General features: G+C 41.6%; 1 protein-coding gene across 2 annotated transcripts; it reads right to left on the minus strand.

The window, feature by feature from the left end:
• Positions 1 to 506: 506 nt before the first annotated feature.
• Positions 507 to 12,325, minus strand: b4galnt1b (beta-1,4-N-acetyl-galactosaminyl transferase 1b). 2 transcript variants are annotated; one of them, XM_082532395.1, is made up of 14 exons: positions 11,787 to 12,325; positions 11,416 to 11,666; positions 9,439 to 9,540; positions 8,254 to 8,476; positions 8,000 to 8,176; positions 6,730 to 6,836; positions 6,449 to 6,486; positions 6,182 to 6,362; positions 3,511 to 3,603; positions 3,219 to 3,406; positions 2,999 to 3,139; positions 2,667 to 2,904; positions 1,590 to 1,678; positions 507 to 1,434 (listed from the first exon to the last, which is right to left on the minus strand). In XM_082532395.1, the coding sequence occupies exons 4-14, from the start codon at positions 8,466 to 8,468 to the stop codon at positions 1,375 to 1,377; spliced, it is 1,527 nt and encodes a 508-aa protein (XP_082388521.1). In that variant the 5' UTR covers positions 8,469 to 8,476; positions 9,439 to 9,540; positions 11,416 to 11,666; positions 11,787 to 12,325; the 3' UTR covers positions 507 to 1,374. The 2 variants fall into 2 exon arrangements, with proteins under 2 accessions (XP_082388521.1, XP_082388520.1); XM_082532394.1 differs by having other exon boundaries at positions 507 to 1,678.
• Between the last annotated feature and the right edge of the window lie 28 nt (positions 12,326 to 12,353).

A 12,353-nucleotide genomic window follows, 5' to 3' on the forward strand; every position in this document is an offset into this window, starting at 1 on the left:
TGAGACAAATTCTTCAGTACACAACTACATACAAACCAAGCAGCAGGAACACTGCTGTTAGTTTCTTCCATCAACAGAACGAACGTCACATTTTGGTGAAAAATAGAAATGAATTAAAAGTCACAAACAGATGCCGGTGTAGCTCAGAGCAGATCAGGTTCGATTCCGATGTGCTGCTTTCTGACCCGACACCCCCCTGCTTACTTGACTCTCTTCACTGTTCTATCTAATAAAAGGCAAACAAATTGTTAATAAATTAATAAATAAAATAGTTACAAATAAGTCGATATTTCTCTTGGGGATTAAAAAAAACAGTTGATAAATCTCTGGCACCTTATTGCTAACAAAACAAAGTTAAAAAACTTGCTTAGGAAACAAATACAGTGATACAAGGGTGCCATCTAAAGACCATGGTATAAAAGAACAGCATCACCACTTGAGTCTCTGACATGCAGGAGTGCTCCAAAGAGGAGTTTCAGTATAAAAACTGTATTCTTGCTTCATCCCCCCCCCCCCCCCCCTTCTCCATCCTCTTTTCATAATGATGTGAGTATTTTACAAGTACTTTAGTTCAACCAATGTTTCTTTTGGCCACATGTAAAGATCCGGTGGTGAGCACTCAAACGCCTCGTTTTCCTCAGATGCTTGTTGGGGAAACAGACAAACAGCAGAAGACGACGATTACAGCTGCTCCCGCAACCAGGTAACACCTGATGAACTGAGACCAAAAGGTTCTCCTCCTCAGATCTTACTTATCTCTCCATGGGTGACACAAAAGGATTCTGGGTAATGGGCAGTAAAACCATAATGCACACACAGATTAAAGCACCCAAGAGCTAGCAGGATCCAGACCTTTGGCACGGCCAGTCAGTACCAGAACCCGACAAATGAAAAGACTTGGAACACGTTCTTCATGTGGCATTGGCAAGGAGGTCACACTGGAGCTCCGAGTCTGCAGCTCTGTCACTTAACTGATAGGGTTTATTGTCACTGACAGAAAGACCTTGTTCCAAGCTCAATTCTATATTCGGCTAGTGCAAATCGAAGGAGAATGCATGCACATCTACCCAAAACAGCATGACAATGAAGTTACACTGGCTGCTACCTGTTCGGTTCTCCCAAAGCCTGGTCTTTGTGCAGGGTATGAGCAAGATTCCTTTATGACTCGAGATGTTACTGGGCACTGCAGCTCATTTTCTCCTGTCTTCACACCAAAAAGGAAGCCTAAATTTTTCTGTTGGGCTTCTAGATGCTAGAGGACTTTTTAGCTCACTGCAGAGCTGTGCACTGACAGATAAAACATGCTAAAACTGCTCTAAAGGCTGAAGCTGGAAAAATAATTTCAAGGTTCTCAAGAGAAGGCAAACCAAAATTTTATCTGACAGGGCGTGGGGGAGGAGAACTTCTTTGGCAACTCGGGGAGAGCGGAGGAACCTTCGAGAAAAAGAGGAGAGGGGAAGCTAATTATGAGTCAAGCACTGAAACCGATTCTTGAAGTACAGGAGGCCGTTTTTGGTGTGCGTGGCATCAGAGGAGGCTGATGGGTAACGGAACTTGGCGTAGGTCTTGTCGCTCTCTGACTGGCTTACCCAGGGTAGTTTGATTTTGGTCGCGTGATTGACAATGACATCATCGCAAGAGCCCACATGGAGAGAGCCGAGGCCATCGATGAAAAACTCTAGAAAAAAAAGGGAGAGGGGTAAACATCCCTCAGTGGGTCAGGAACACTTTTAATTGATGAAATATTTCAGGTATGAAAGTGAGGAGAAGGTGGCGTGAGCTAAATGTTCCATTTAAATCAGATTTCATTCAGTTTAATGTAGGTAAATTAAAGCCGAGCTGCGACTCCTCCATGGTGGTGTGTGCTGATAAGAAAATGTCACAGCATAATTTGCTAGCAAAAATTATCTTGCACACGTTATCGTCTCAGTAAGTAAAATAAGATATGAATCTTTTTTCTTAAATTGCTAAGATATTGTTGCTATCAATACCTTAATCTGAGATATTCATCTCTCTTTTATTCTTAAATGATTAAGGAAACATTAAATTAACTTGATATGGCACACAAATTGACTCAGTGCTGCAGGAGGATAGAAAAACAATGAATATGAATATACGATAAAGTGCAAAAGTCTTGAGTTACACCTCATTTCTATATATTTTTCTAGAACAAATGGGAAATAGGTGATCAAAAACAGTGTTTGTACAATTCTAACAAGCTTGAAAGTAAATATTTGGTTTTACCACCTTTCTCCTTAAACACAGCCTGAGCTTTAGCTTTCCTATAATTTCTTGAAGCAGCCTTCAGGAATAGTTCTTCAGGCTTCTCAAAGGACATTCAAAGCTGAGTGTTTGCTGCCTTTTGTTCTGTTTTCTGATCCCACACTGCTTCAACAATGTTGAGGCCTGGGTTCTGGACACTCAAAGAAAGAAAAACTTTCAAAGAGCTTCTGAATGCCTGAAGAAATATTTCCCAAGACAATTACAAAAAAAAGAATGGTGGCTCAAGACTTGTGTATAAATGCGTAAATAATAATAATGATAACATTTTTTTTTCTTTTCAATTTTGGCATATTTTTGCATCCGGCAGTCAAAACACTGAATAAATAACAGATGGCATGATGCTAAATTTGCTCCTTTGATATGAAAGGAAGCCCTGTACTCACCCAGATGAGCGACCCTGGTGAGGCGTGGGTCAAAGCCGACCTGCTGGACTTTGTCTGTGCGAGCTAAAAAGAAGTTGATGACCCCATCAGTCACAACGCAGTTGGGGAAGCCTTCAATGACGTGATGAAATCCTCTCCTCATGTGTAAACAGTCACCATCTTCCTCTCCTGGCTCAATGGAGATGGTTTGACGGTAGGTGGCGGTGTACCCCGTGGCCTCCCGCACTGCACCACCCACCTAGTTCACACACATAGATACACTGTCTCTACAAGAGCCCCAAAACTTTAATATTAACTGAGAAAAAGAAAAAAAATATTCTTCTGCTACTCACTAGATCCAGAGTGGTCCTTTCTAAAACATCTACAAGCTTCTCCAGCTTGGTGTTGGCTGTGAAGATGAAGTCATCATCCACCCACAGTACGTACTTCGTGGTCACCTGGGACACGGCCAGGTTTCGGCCGGCAAACCAACCCTAAGAGACGCAACGCTGAGGTTTAGATTGAGATCGCATCACCAGTGACAGCAGGGAGAAGACTTCAGTGTGTCCTTACCTTTCCAAAGGGCATGATGTAATGTTCGATGTAAGGCCCAGAGATGGTTTGGGGATTTTCACTGTCATCAGCTATAACTATGGTAACAGTAGGGTAGTATCTTCTGATGCTGTCGATAAGATCTCTAAGCTTATCGTAACGCAGGAACGTTTTTGTGGCTATTGTCACGAGGGCGCTGATGTTGTACTCTGCAGAGAGTTGATGGAGGAAAACTGACTTTAGAAAGTGCTGTTTGACTCAGAAAGGATGTCTGACTTTAGTTACAAACACCGTCAACATGCCGGTGCTGTACCTCCTTTGGATCCAGTGTTGTACAGTTTAGGTGTTGTTCCGTGTCGGATCTTGATGCTGAAGACAGCTTGATGTCCCTCTGTCTCAAGCTGCACTAAAAGACCCCCGACACAAAAAAAACACGAGTATCATTAAGATAAAACTATGAATGCCTCACTCTCATCTGGTTCTCGTAAAGCATGTAGACATAACAATGTCATGTCTTTGTACAAAACCAATTTTTCAGACCCTCAGGTTAAAATGCTAAACTCTACAGCATTTTATAGACAATTCCAGTAAAAAAAACAACACAAAAAAACAAAACACAAAGCACTTTTAGCTCCTACGGCTAATTTACCTTTCATAAAAACTCTACAGGGTTGGGATGACAAGTAAAGACAGATGTTATTAACAGATATTAACCCCCAGGCCGAGTCGTTCGGTACTGGGACGCGAGAGTTGAAGCTCAGGTGTGAAATTTATGGTTTTCAGCATTTTTATTGTCAACTCGGTTTCCCTGGGTCTTTGTAGTTGTGTGTCTTATTTTGAAAGAAATATTTAAATGTTACCATAGTGACCAGAGAGGATTAAGGGGCAGAGAGGAGGATGTCACTCGCAATGTTGTTGGCACATTTTCAGGAGGAAAATGCTAATAAAGTTACACAATTACAAAGTGAATTCGCATTTATTATCATATTTACAAATTACCACGGTTTTTGTCTTGGTCATATCATTTTATTTTGTTGTATTTATCCGCGACACCTTAAAGGCCAGTTCGTGAAAATATTGTTTGACACTGGAGGTTGGGGATCACTGTATTAAAGCATATCCAGTGTTTAAACGGCCAGTTTAAGGAAAATATTAGTTCAGTTTAAATTTGATGGAAGCAACATGTCCCCAATTGAGACAGGAAATGCTGGAAAAGTAAGTGTTACTAAAAATAGAAAAGAAATAGCTAGAGGACCATTTAAGGAAAAAAGAAGCATCTTAAAAAGTTTTCTCAGAAGTAAAGAAGGGGAGAGGTTCACCAATCTGCATAAAACAGTGTCTACCGATTGTGAAAGAATTGTGTTCCTCACTGTAAAACTGTGAAGACTTTAAATATCTCGTCATCTGCAGTAAAAAAATATCATCGAAAGATTCAGAGAACCTTGATAAATCTCTTTTTGCAAGGGACAAGACAAGGCAATGTCTTGTTTCTGTTGGTTGAAATGGCAAAAAGTTGTTAAAAGAGCTTTAAAGACAGTTTTTCACTGTGGGTTTTACTTTTTCTTGTGAGACAGGAACACGGGGTTTGATGCACCAGTCCAGCTATGGTCATGTTCAAGTGTTCAGATACATTGTCATCCTCAGCGGAAAGATTGTGAAAGCCTTTCCTACTTGTGGTTAGGCAAATTCGATTTAATGTCCTACATCACTCAGATGCGCGTGCATTAAAGACAGACATGATTCTGTCATGAAGACAAAATGCTGATCTGCCTTTTTGTAAAAGGTCCATACTCTCATTATAAAGACTCAATGTATTTTCTAAGTTTTGCTGTGAATAAAATCGATTGCACTCAGTTTTTATTTACATTTTAAAAAGTGCCCCAGCTGTTTTGAAACTGGGTTATACTATACAGGCAGAAAGTCAAAAGACAAGGGCAAACATGCCTTCAGCCATTCAGGTTTTGTGCATGCTTACTATTGTTAATTTTGTGCGAAACAAAGAGGCTCTGATATCAGACTGAATCCTGCTTGGTTGCCCAATTCTAGCTCAAGAGAAACAGCTCTGCAAATAATTTTCTCTGCCAGGAATACCATACAAGAGCAGGTGTGAGGCCACTGAAAAGGGAAAAAAAAAGCAAGGTACACAGAGTAGCTTAGTATAAAGGCTGGAGACACTCGGGAAGGTTAGCCACGTCTGATAATGCGATGATGGCAAACAAACAAAACAATCCTGGTGTTGTACAGACAGTGCTGGGGAGTAACGGAATACATGTACCGCCGTTGCATATTTAAAATACAAAATATGAGTAACTGTATTCTATTACAGTTACTTTGTTGAAAAAAATGGATTACACTGCGGTATTTTCCTGTTTCATATGTTAGGCTATGCCCTCTCTATATTTGGTAATTCCACACCGGTGAAAACCCAAACAAAACGCGCATGAAGAGGCTCTAATGCCTGTGTCTCAATCTCGCGGCCCTACTTGCGGGCCGCATAATGACGTGAAGAAATATTTTTTTGAATTTTTACTCCAAAAATGATTTAATATCAAGGCAATAGGCAGAGTGTTACAGGCATAGCCCTAAAGAATGTAGCCTCATGGGCAGTGTAGTCCGTGCAGCAGGGAGAATGGACTGCTGTACCCGTTATGTGTCTGTGAGCACGAGGGAGGGAGAAAAAGGAGAGTCTAAAAGTACGAGTTGCCACCTATCAGAAACGGGAGATGGAAGCATGCATGTCAGTCACCTCCTGCTGTACCTTCGTATATACTGTATATGCATGATCAAAGTATCAGAGTTTTCATCTAATGACCGAGAGTGAAAAAAAATCCACATATTGCTTTAAATTTAAACACAGATTCAAATTAGGGTGTGAGATGATTCTTTTTCTGTATCTTTACTTTCTCCTTTGTGGAATTTGCTGAAAAATACAGAAGAACAAAGTCCAGAGCTGATAAGACGGTGGATTGTTTCCGAGGGCTCACCTGTGTCTGCCGTGCTGGGATGAAACAGCGTGTTCGTGTAGGTGACGAACTGCAGCTGTCGGTTCATGTTCGGCAGCAGGCGGCTGGAAAGAGTCATGTGCATCTCGCCATCACCTTTGATTTTCACCTCGTCTACCTCCGCGGCCACATTTAGAGTTCCCAGCGTGGCAGTGATGTTTATCTGCATATGATGGAAAGAATAGCGGTCAAGGTCAGAGGACTGCAGGCATCTAAAATATTTAAAGACAGACACTTTTGAGCACTCACTGAGTAATTATCTCTGGGAAGGTCATGTAAGGCCAAGCCTGGAAAAGGAGAAACAAACACTGATTGATTTTCAGTCCATTTCCTGTATGCACCAGCTGGATAAATAAGGCCTTTCAGAGGGGTGACCTTACAATATATGTAGGTACAAAGAATATCCAGTATATAAACCACCTCTAGTTCAGGTTAATTTTTAATGTTTAGGGGCCAGTTTAACTACTTTCAAATGATAAAACCATGAGACTTTCAAAAATATCTGAGTTGCTCACTCGCTGAAGTCGTACCTGGGATGATGCTTGTTTTCAGGGGTCGTACTTCCACCCCCTGTGTTGGATACTGCAAGGGGCTGTTAGCCTCAGCAATAATGAGTAGATCTGCAGGGGTCTTTGACCTGAAATGAGATTTTTTTTTCCATCAACAAGCACAGCAAGCAGAAAGCAGGAAGCTCTTCGCAAATAACAGTCACAATTACTATTATCCGCGGATATCATTATTAAAATGACCTCACGTTTCTTACTGGAGAGCAAAGCTTTTGATAAAAACAAGTTTTGTCGTATTAGGAATTAATTTCAGTACTTCTGAAAAGTTTAAATTTTTCTGGAAAGGTGGCTAATTTTGTGTTACTTTTTAATTGCCTTCATCATTTCAAATGTTAATAACTAGAGTCAGTATTCAGTGGATTTTGTCTCACTGGCTCTCTCAGCCAGAGTTTATTCAATAAAGAAACTGAAAATTTAGTCTGAGTGATTCATAATAATGGCGTCGGGATTTGGATTGTGACAGCGTCTGTGTTGCATGTAGAAGCCGCGTCGATGTTCACTATGATGCCTCTGTGTTTCTAAATGGAGGGACAGTAACTGTGTGTGTGTATGTAAGCGTGTAAAAACTGCAGATAGTAAGATTAAAAGCAACAGTATTTTATCTATACTTGCCATTGTACAAAATTCATCTCATGTAAACAATAACGTGACGCACAGCTTGACGTCAAAAAAAGGCGCTCACCTTTGACGTTGCGTGGCTAAATCTCTGTTTTCTTTGTACAGACGTAAACGCAAAACTTGAGTTTTTAAAAAACCTCTATTTTCAGTGATCCAAAACACTTTTACGTGTGGACGAAAGGCCCGAACAAATAGAAAAAGCTGCATTTTCAAAAATACCCGTCTATGTAGCCTTACTAATGCACAACTCCTGCACGATCCACAGAGATGCGGGGAGGTTTTAAGGCTGCCAGTTGTGTACAGGAAGCAAGCAAAAAGCAAGGTCTGTGTTTATATATGTTCTAATGCATGTATATTCAAACCGCGTAGTAACAAACCACAAAGCGAAGCAGATCAGCAGATAGTGATGTGAGATCATGGATGATTTTCCATGTTAGAGATAGATAAGTCTAAAAAACAATTTCCTGTAGCGTGCACTGAGACAGATGGATTATTTCAAGTAACACATTTTGTTACATCATTATTTAATTTAAATAAAACAACACATCAGGCCACATAATAATATTTTAGCCACACAGATAAAAAAAATGTGAAACATCTCTTAAGTACTCCTTACCTCGTCTGAAAGCTGCTGTACTCTTTAGCCCGTCTCCTCTTCATCTCCTCCAGCTCTGAAGCCTCGAAGGCAGTGTGCAGCGGGTGAGCTGACACCCGCGGGAACAAGAGTTGTGCGAACGGTAGGTTTACCCCCCCACTTTCGCCCTCACATATGCATCCATTACGTGCCAGCAAACTGGACAGATTATAAGACACGTGTGATCAGATTTAAGCTCAGGTCCGTCCGCTTTGGTTCAAAATAGCATTACTTACCTCGCCACATTATCCCTTACATGGAAGGGAATGTTGCTCAATCGATGGTCTGACTCAGGGACCCTCTCTTCCAGATGCCTCTCTACTATAAACGCTGGTCGCTGCCAAACATCCACTGTGGTATAACCCCGAGTGGGCCACGAATGGAGGAGAGCCAGTACTAGCACCACAGACACCAAGATGACTAGCAACACCGTCTTCCTCATGGACCGCATCCTGGAACCTGTCAGAGATTAGAATGCTGGATGACGCTCTGGTTTCTATAATTATACTCTGACGATATTTCCGAACAGGAATGCGATTTAAGTGACGGGAACAAAATCAACAGTCTCTGTTTTGTGTGACAACTTTGTGAGGTTTTGCTAAAGTTAAAAGGTTATGTCATCCCCCTGCACCACCCCTTCCACTTCAGCTCAACCCCAAAAACAGCCCACAGGAAGTTGTTTAATCGCAGTTGTTTAATTATAGTCTCAGAAGATTTTCTAAGTCGTCACCACAGCTACAGATCGATGGAAAATTATTCGCATTTTTGTGGTTGCACTCACAGTGGAGCCATTAAAAGAGATCTATATATCTGCTGAAAGGATCAGCATAATGAAATCATGAATGCCTTCCGATCCCTCATTCCCCTCCCATATTTTTTCTCCTCGATTCTTCTAGAAAATTCTTCTAGAAACTTGCCAGCACACAATTACTTCTTTCTCCTCCAGCTGTGAGAAACAAAAACTCCATTTCTGATTCTGCATGCACTTGGGTGTGGGCGAGATGGTATTCTTGTAAATGGATTGCTCATATTGTGGGAACGTAAATATTATACACAGCTACAAAGTAGGAATCCAGCCTTCTTGTTAAAGACATAAATGCTTACATCTAATGATGACGACTTTGTTTATGTCCAGAGTAGGAAAAGTCTAGTGTTAGAAATAATGTAGAAAACCTTTGAAGTGATGGAATCAAGACTCTGTCTCTTGTATTGTATGTGTGTGTGTGTGTGTGTGTGTGTGTGTGTGTGTGTGTGTGTGTGTGTATGTGTGTGTGTGTGTGTGTGTGTGTAGGCTTGCTTACAATGACAAAATTCACTGCCACAAATGGAGGAGATAAGACATTAAATTAAACATTCTGTAACCATTTAGCAGACAGACTTTCATTTCTAGCAGTTTAAAAAGTATTTATAGGAATATATACCTCACTGCCTCTATCCAGTCATTGAAAGGAAAACCTCTGTTGACACCTGCATCTCCAGAAACCATGTAAACATTCGTGGAAATGAGCAAGCGCCTTCTCCATCTGGAAAGAACAAAAAAACAACTCAAAGAGTACAGACTGAAAAAGTGGATAACAACTAATAATAATATAACAGAATGTACTCTTAAGAAACCTGAAGTGCATATAAACTTATATTATCATGAGGTAAGTGACCATGTAGTGTCATTAAGTGACTGCATGGTACCACAGCTGCCGGGGGAAATTAGTTTTTGTCACGAAATCAATCAATGTAGAGCAGTGTCACAAACCACGGAGGCCCCAGGAAAGTGCAATCAAACGGTGAGTTTATTAACACCCAGGAGAAAACATCAGCATATGTCTTCTGACAAAAATACATGTTGAGAACACTTTTAAAGCAGTGAGGTATCCGCCCCCCCATGGCGTAAAAATAGGTTAAAGACGTCAGTTACAGTAAATGGTACATTTTAGATGGCTATAAACAGACATAGAACTTCTCATTCCTATAACATCTTCCAAACAAGGTAATAACTTCAAGCCTTCGAGGTCTCTGAGGGCTGGTTGTCGACTCCGGTCATCTGTTACCAAGTAGGCTAAAATGCAGTTGGAAGCTAAATGAGTTAAGGCCTCAGGCCTGACACATTCCTAGATTATATGTATTGTAAGCATGTCTGTGAAGGTTCTCAGTCATCCAGGTCATCGTAGTCAAAGGAGCTTGCAAAGAAAAGCGTCTGGACTTCTTTAAGTTGCTTGAAGACGTTTCAACTCTCATCCAGGTTTCACAAAATATAAAAAATGAGGGGTTGGTCTCGACTTTTTGCATAGTACTGTATTTCAACAGAGATTGTAAGGTAAGACAACATGACATGATGCATATCTGTGAAGATATGCCTGCAGTAATGCAAAACATTGCTTTGCATTACTGCAGGCCTCCCAGATTTGATCTCCCCGTCTGAATGATAATTAGCAGCGATAGTGGAACAGCCCTAAAACATAACAGATAATCTAAGCCAATCAGAACATAGCATAGCTGTGTGCTGCACGCTGTTGTCATTAACCTAAAAATGAGCCTATGGTAGGGAGTGCCGCGGTGAACATGCTATGGGCATGCATATAGTCCGTGGGTTCCTACCAAAGATTTGCTCGCATGTTTCGGACTATTTGGGATAATTAGCACAAAATTAGCACACCTTCCTTCGTACTGTGAAACATGAGGAAAATATGGAAAAAAAATAATGCGAATGTGTGTACACAAATCCGAGGTAGCGAATATAAATGGCCTGTATTTATATAGCGCTTTACTAGTCCCTAAGGACCCCAAAGCGCTTTACATATCCAGTCATCCACCCATTCACGCACACATTCACACACTGGTGATGGCAAGCTACATTGTAGCCACAGCCACCCTGGGGCGCACTGACAGAGGCGAGGCTGCCGGACACTGGCGCCACCGGGCCCTCTGACCACCACCAGTAGGCAACGGGTGAAGTGTCTTGCCCAAGGACACAACGACCGAGACTGTCCAAGCCGGGGCTCGAACCGGCAACCTTCCGATTACAAGGCGACCTCCCAACTCTTGAGCCACGAATATAAATACCCGGCTAAACACAGGCCTATTAGCCCTCCTTATTCTGAGTGAGAGCGCAAGAAAACCCATGCATCCGAAATTATCTTTAAACAGCACTTCTAATATGCTGAAAAACATCTCCAGAATAAAGACATACTGTGCATTTAGTTATTTTACCACCATGTTAATGTCAAAAATTTTAAAAAAAAATCTCACGCCTATCCCCTCTTTGTCTATCAAAGAAGCTGTCAAACGTTCAGTCAGAGCTGAAAAACAACAACCCCAGAAAAAAATCCCCTGCCGAAGACGGGGACACGGGCCTTTAGAGCAGCACCCCACTGTAGAAAAAATCAAATAACCCCAAAGCTCACCTCAGTTAAGACGCACACACTACAGACTCTTTCACCTCCCTGCTGCACGGAGCTCGCCCCTCTCTCACGAATCTGTTCCTCGGAGGTCTTGAAAACGATTATGCGGGGGGAAGAGGCGCAGAGAGGAGCTGCCGCGCATCGCAGCACTGCAGGCTGTTGGACGGATGCTCCCCCTGCAGCAACAGCGGCTGCAGCGCAGCGGTGAGCGCACCGATATCGCCGCTACACCAGACTCATCAGCGGTCAGTCAGCTGAGCACGCACACACACAGACATAGAGGAGAGGATAACACTGAACTGACTGCACGATTTCTCAAAAAAAAAAAAAAAAAGGAGAATTATGATCAAACAATAAGATTTATGTCTACATACATGTTTAGATTGGTGTGTGTGTGGGCGTCTGTGCACACAGTCGATAAATATGTGTACTGCTTTTTCAGCTTTTATAGTATCTCACCCTCTGTACTTCCCCTCCTCTCTGGTATTCTGTTAAGGAATGCTTTTTTTCTTCAAGGAACTCTTGATTTTTTCCTCACCAGATATTTAAACCCAGTAGTTTGACTGCACTTTTCGCTCAGCTCGGTGTGTACTTTTTGGGTATCATATGAATCGTTTTATTGTTTTGTCATTATTTTACCTAATTGTTATTGTAAACCTTTAAAATCAGTTACTTGGAACTGCTTTGCATCAAAACAAAATGAAACAAACGAAGACACCCCCCACCAAACATTTTACCATGCGACAGCCCGCCTTGTCTTCGTGCTTATGTGTGAGCCTATTTCATCGCAAGACAGGCGGTGACAGCGGAGATGTGCTGTTATTCATTAGCGTGCTAAATATAGCACAAACACGCCGTTCATTGACTCTCCGCTGGTATGAAAACCAAACGCACCTCAGAACTCGGGAAAAACTTTGATTGACTTGGAAATTGGCCAATGA

Source organism: Aulonocara stuartgranti (assembly GCF_965226115.1).
Source record: "Aulonocara stuartgranti genome assembly, chromosome: 5".
Classification (NCBI taxonomy): Eukaryota; Metazoa; Chordata; class Actinopteri; order Cichliformes; family Cichlidae; genus Aulonocara; species Aulonocara stuartgranti.

Coding starts and splice junctions, on each gene's coding strand:
- b4galnt1b (XM_082532394.1), bottom strand. CDS start 8,468: ATGCGGTCCATGAGGAAGACGGTGTTGCTAGTCATCTTGGTGTCTGTG. Junction 3,407..3,510: donor CAACACTGGATCCAAAGGAG/GTACAGCACCGG, acceptor AACTCTCTGCAG/AGTACAACATCAGCGCCCTC. Junction 2,905..2,998: donor AAAGGACCACTCTGGATCTA/GTGAGTAGCAGA, acceptor TGTGTGAACTAG/GTGGGTGGTGCAGTGCGGGA.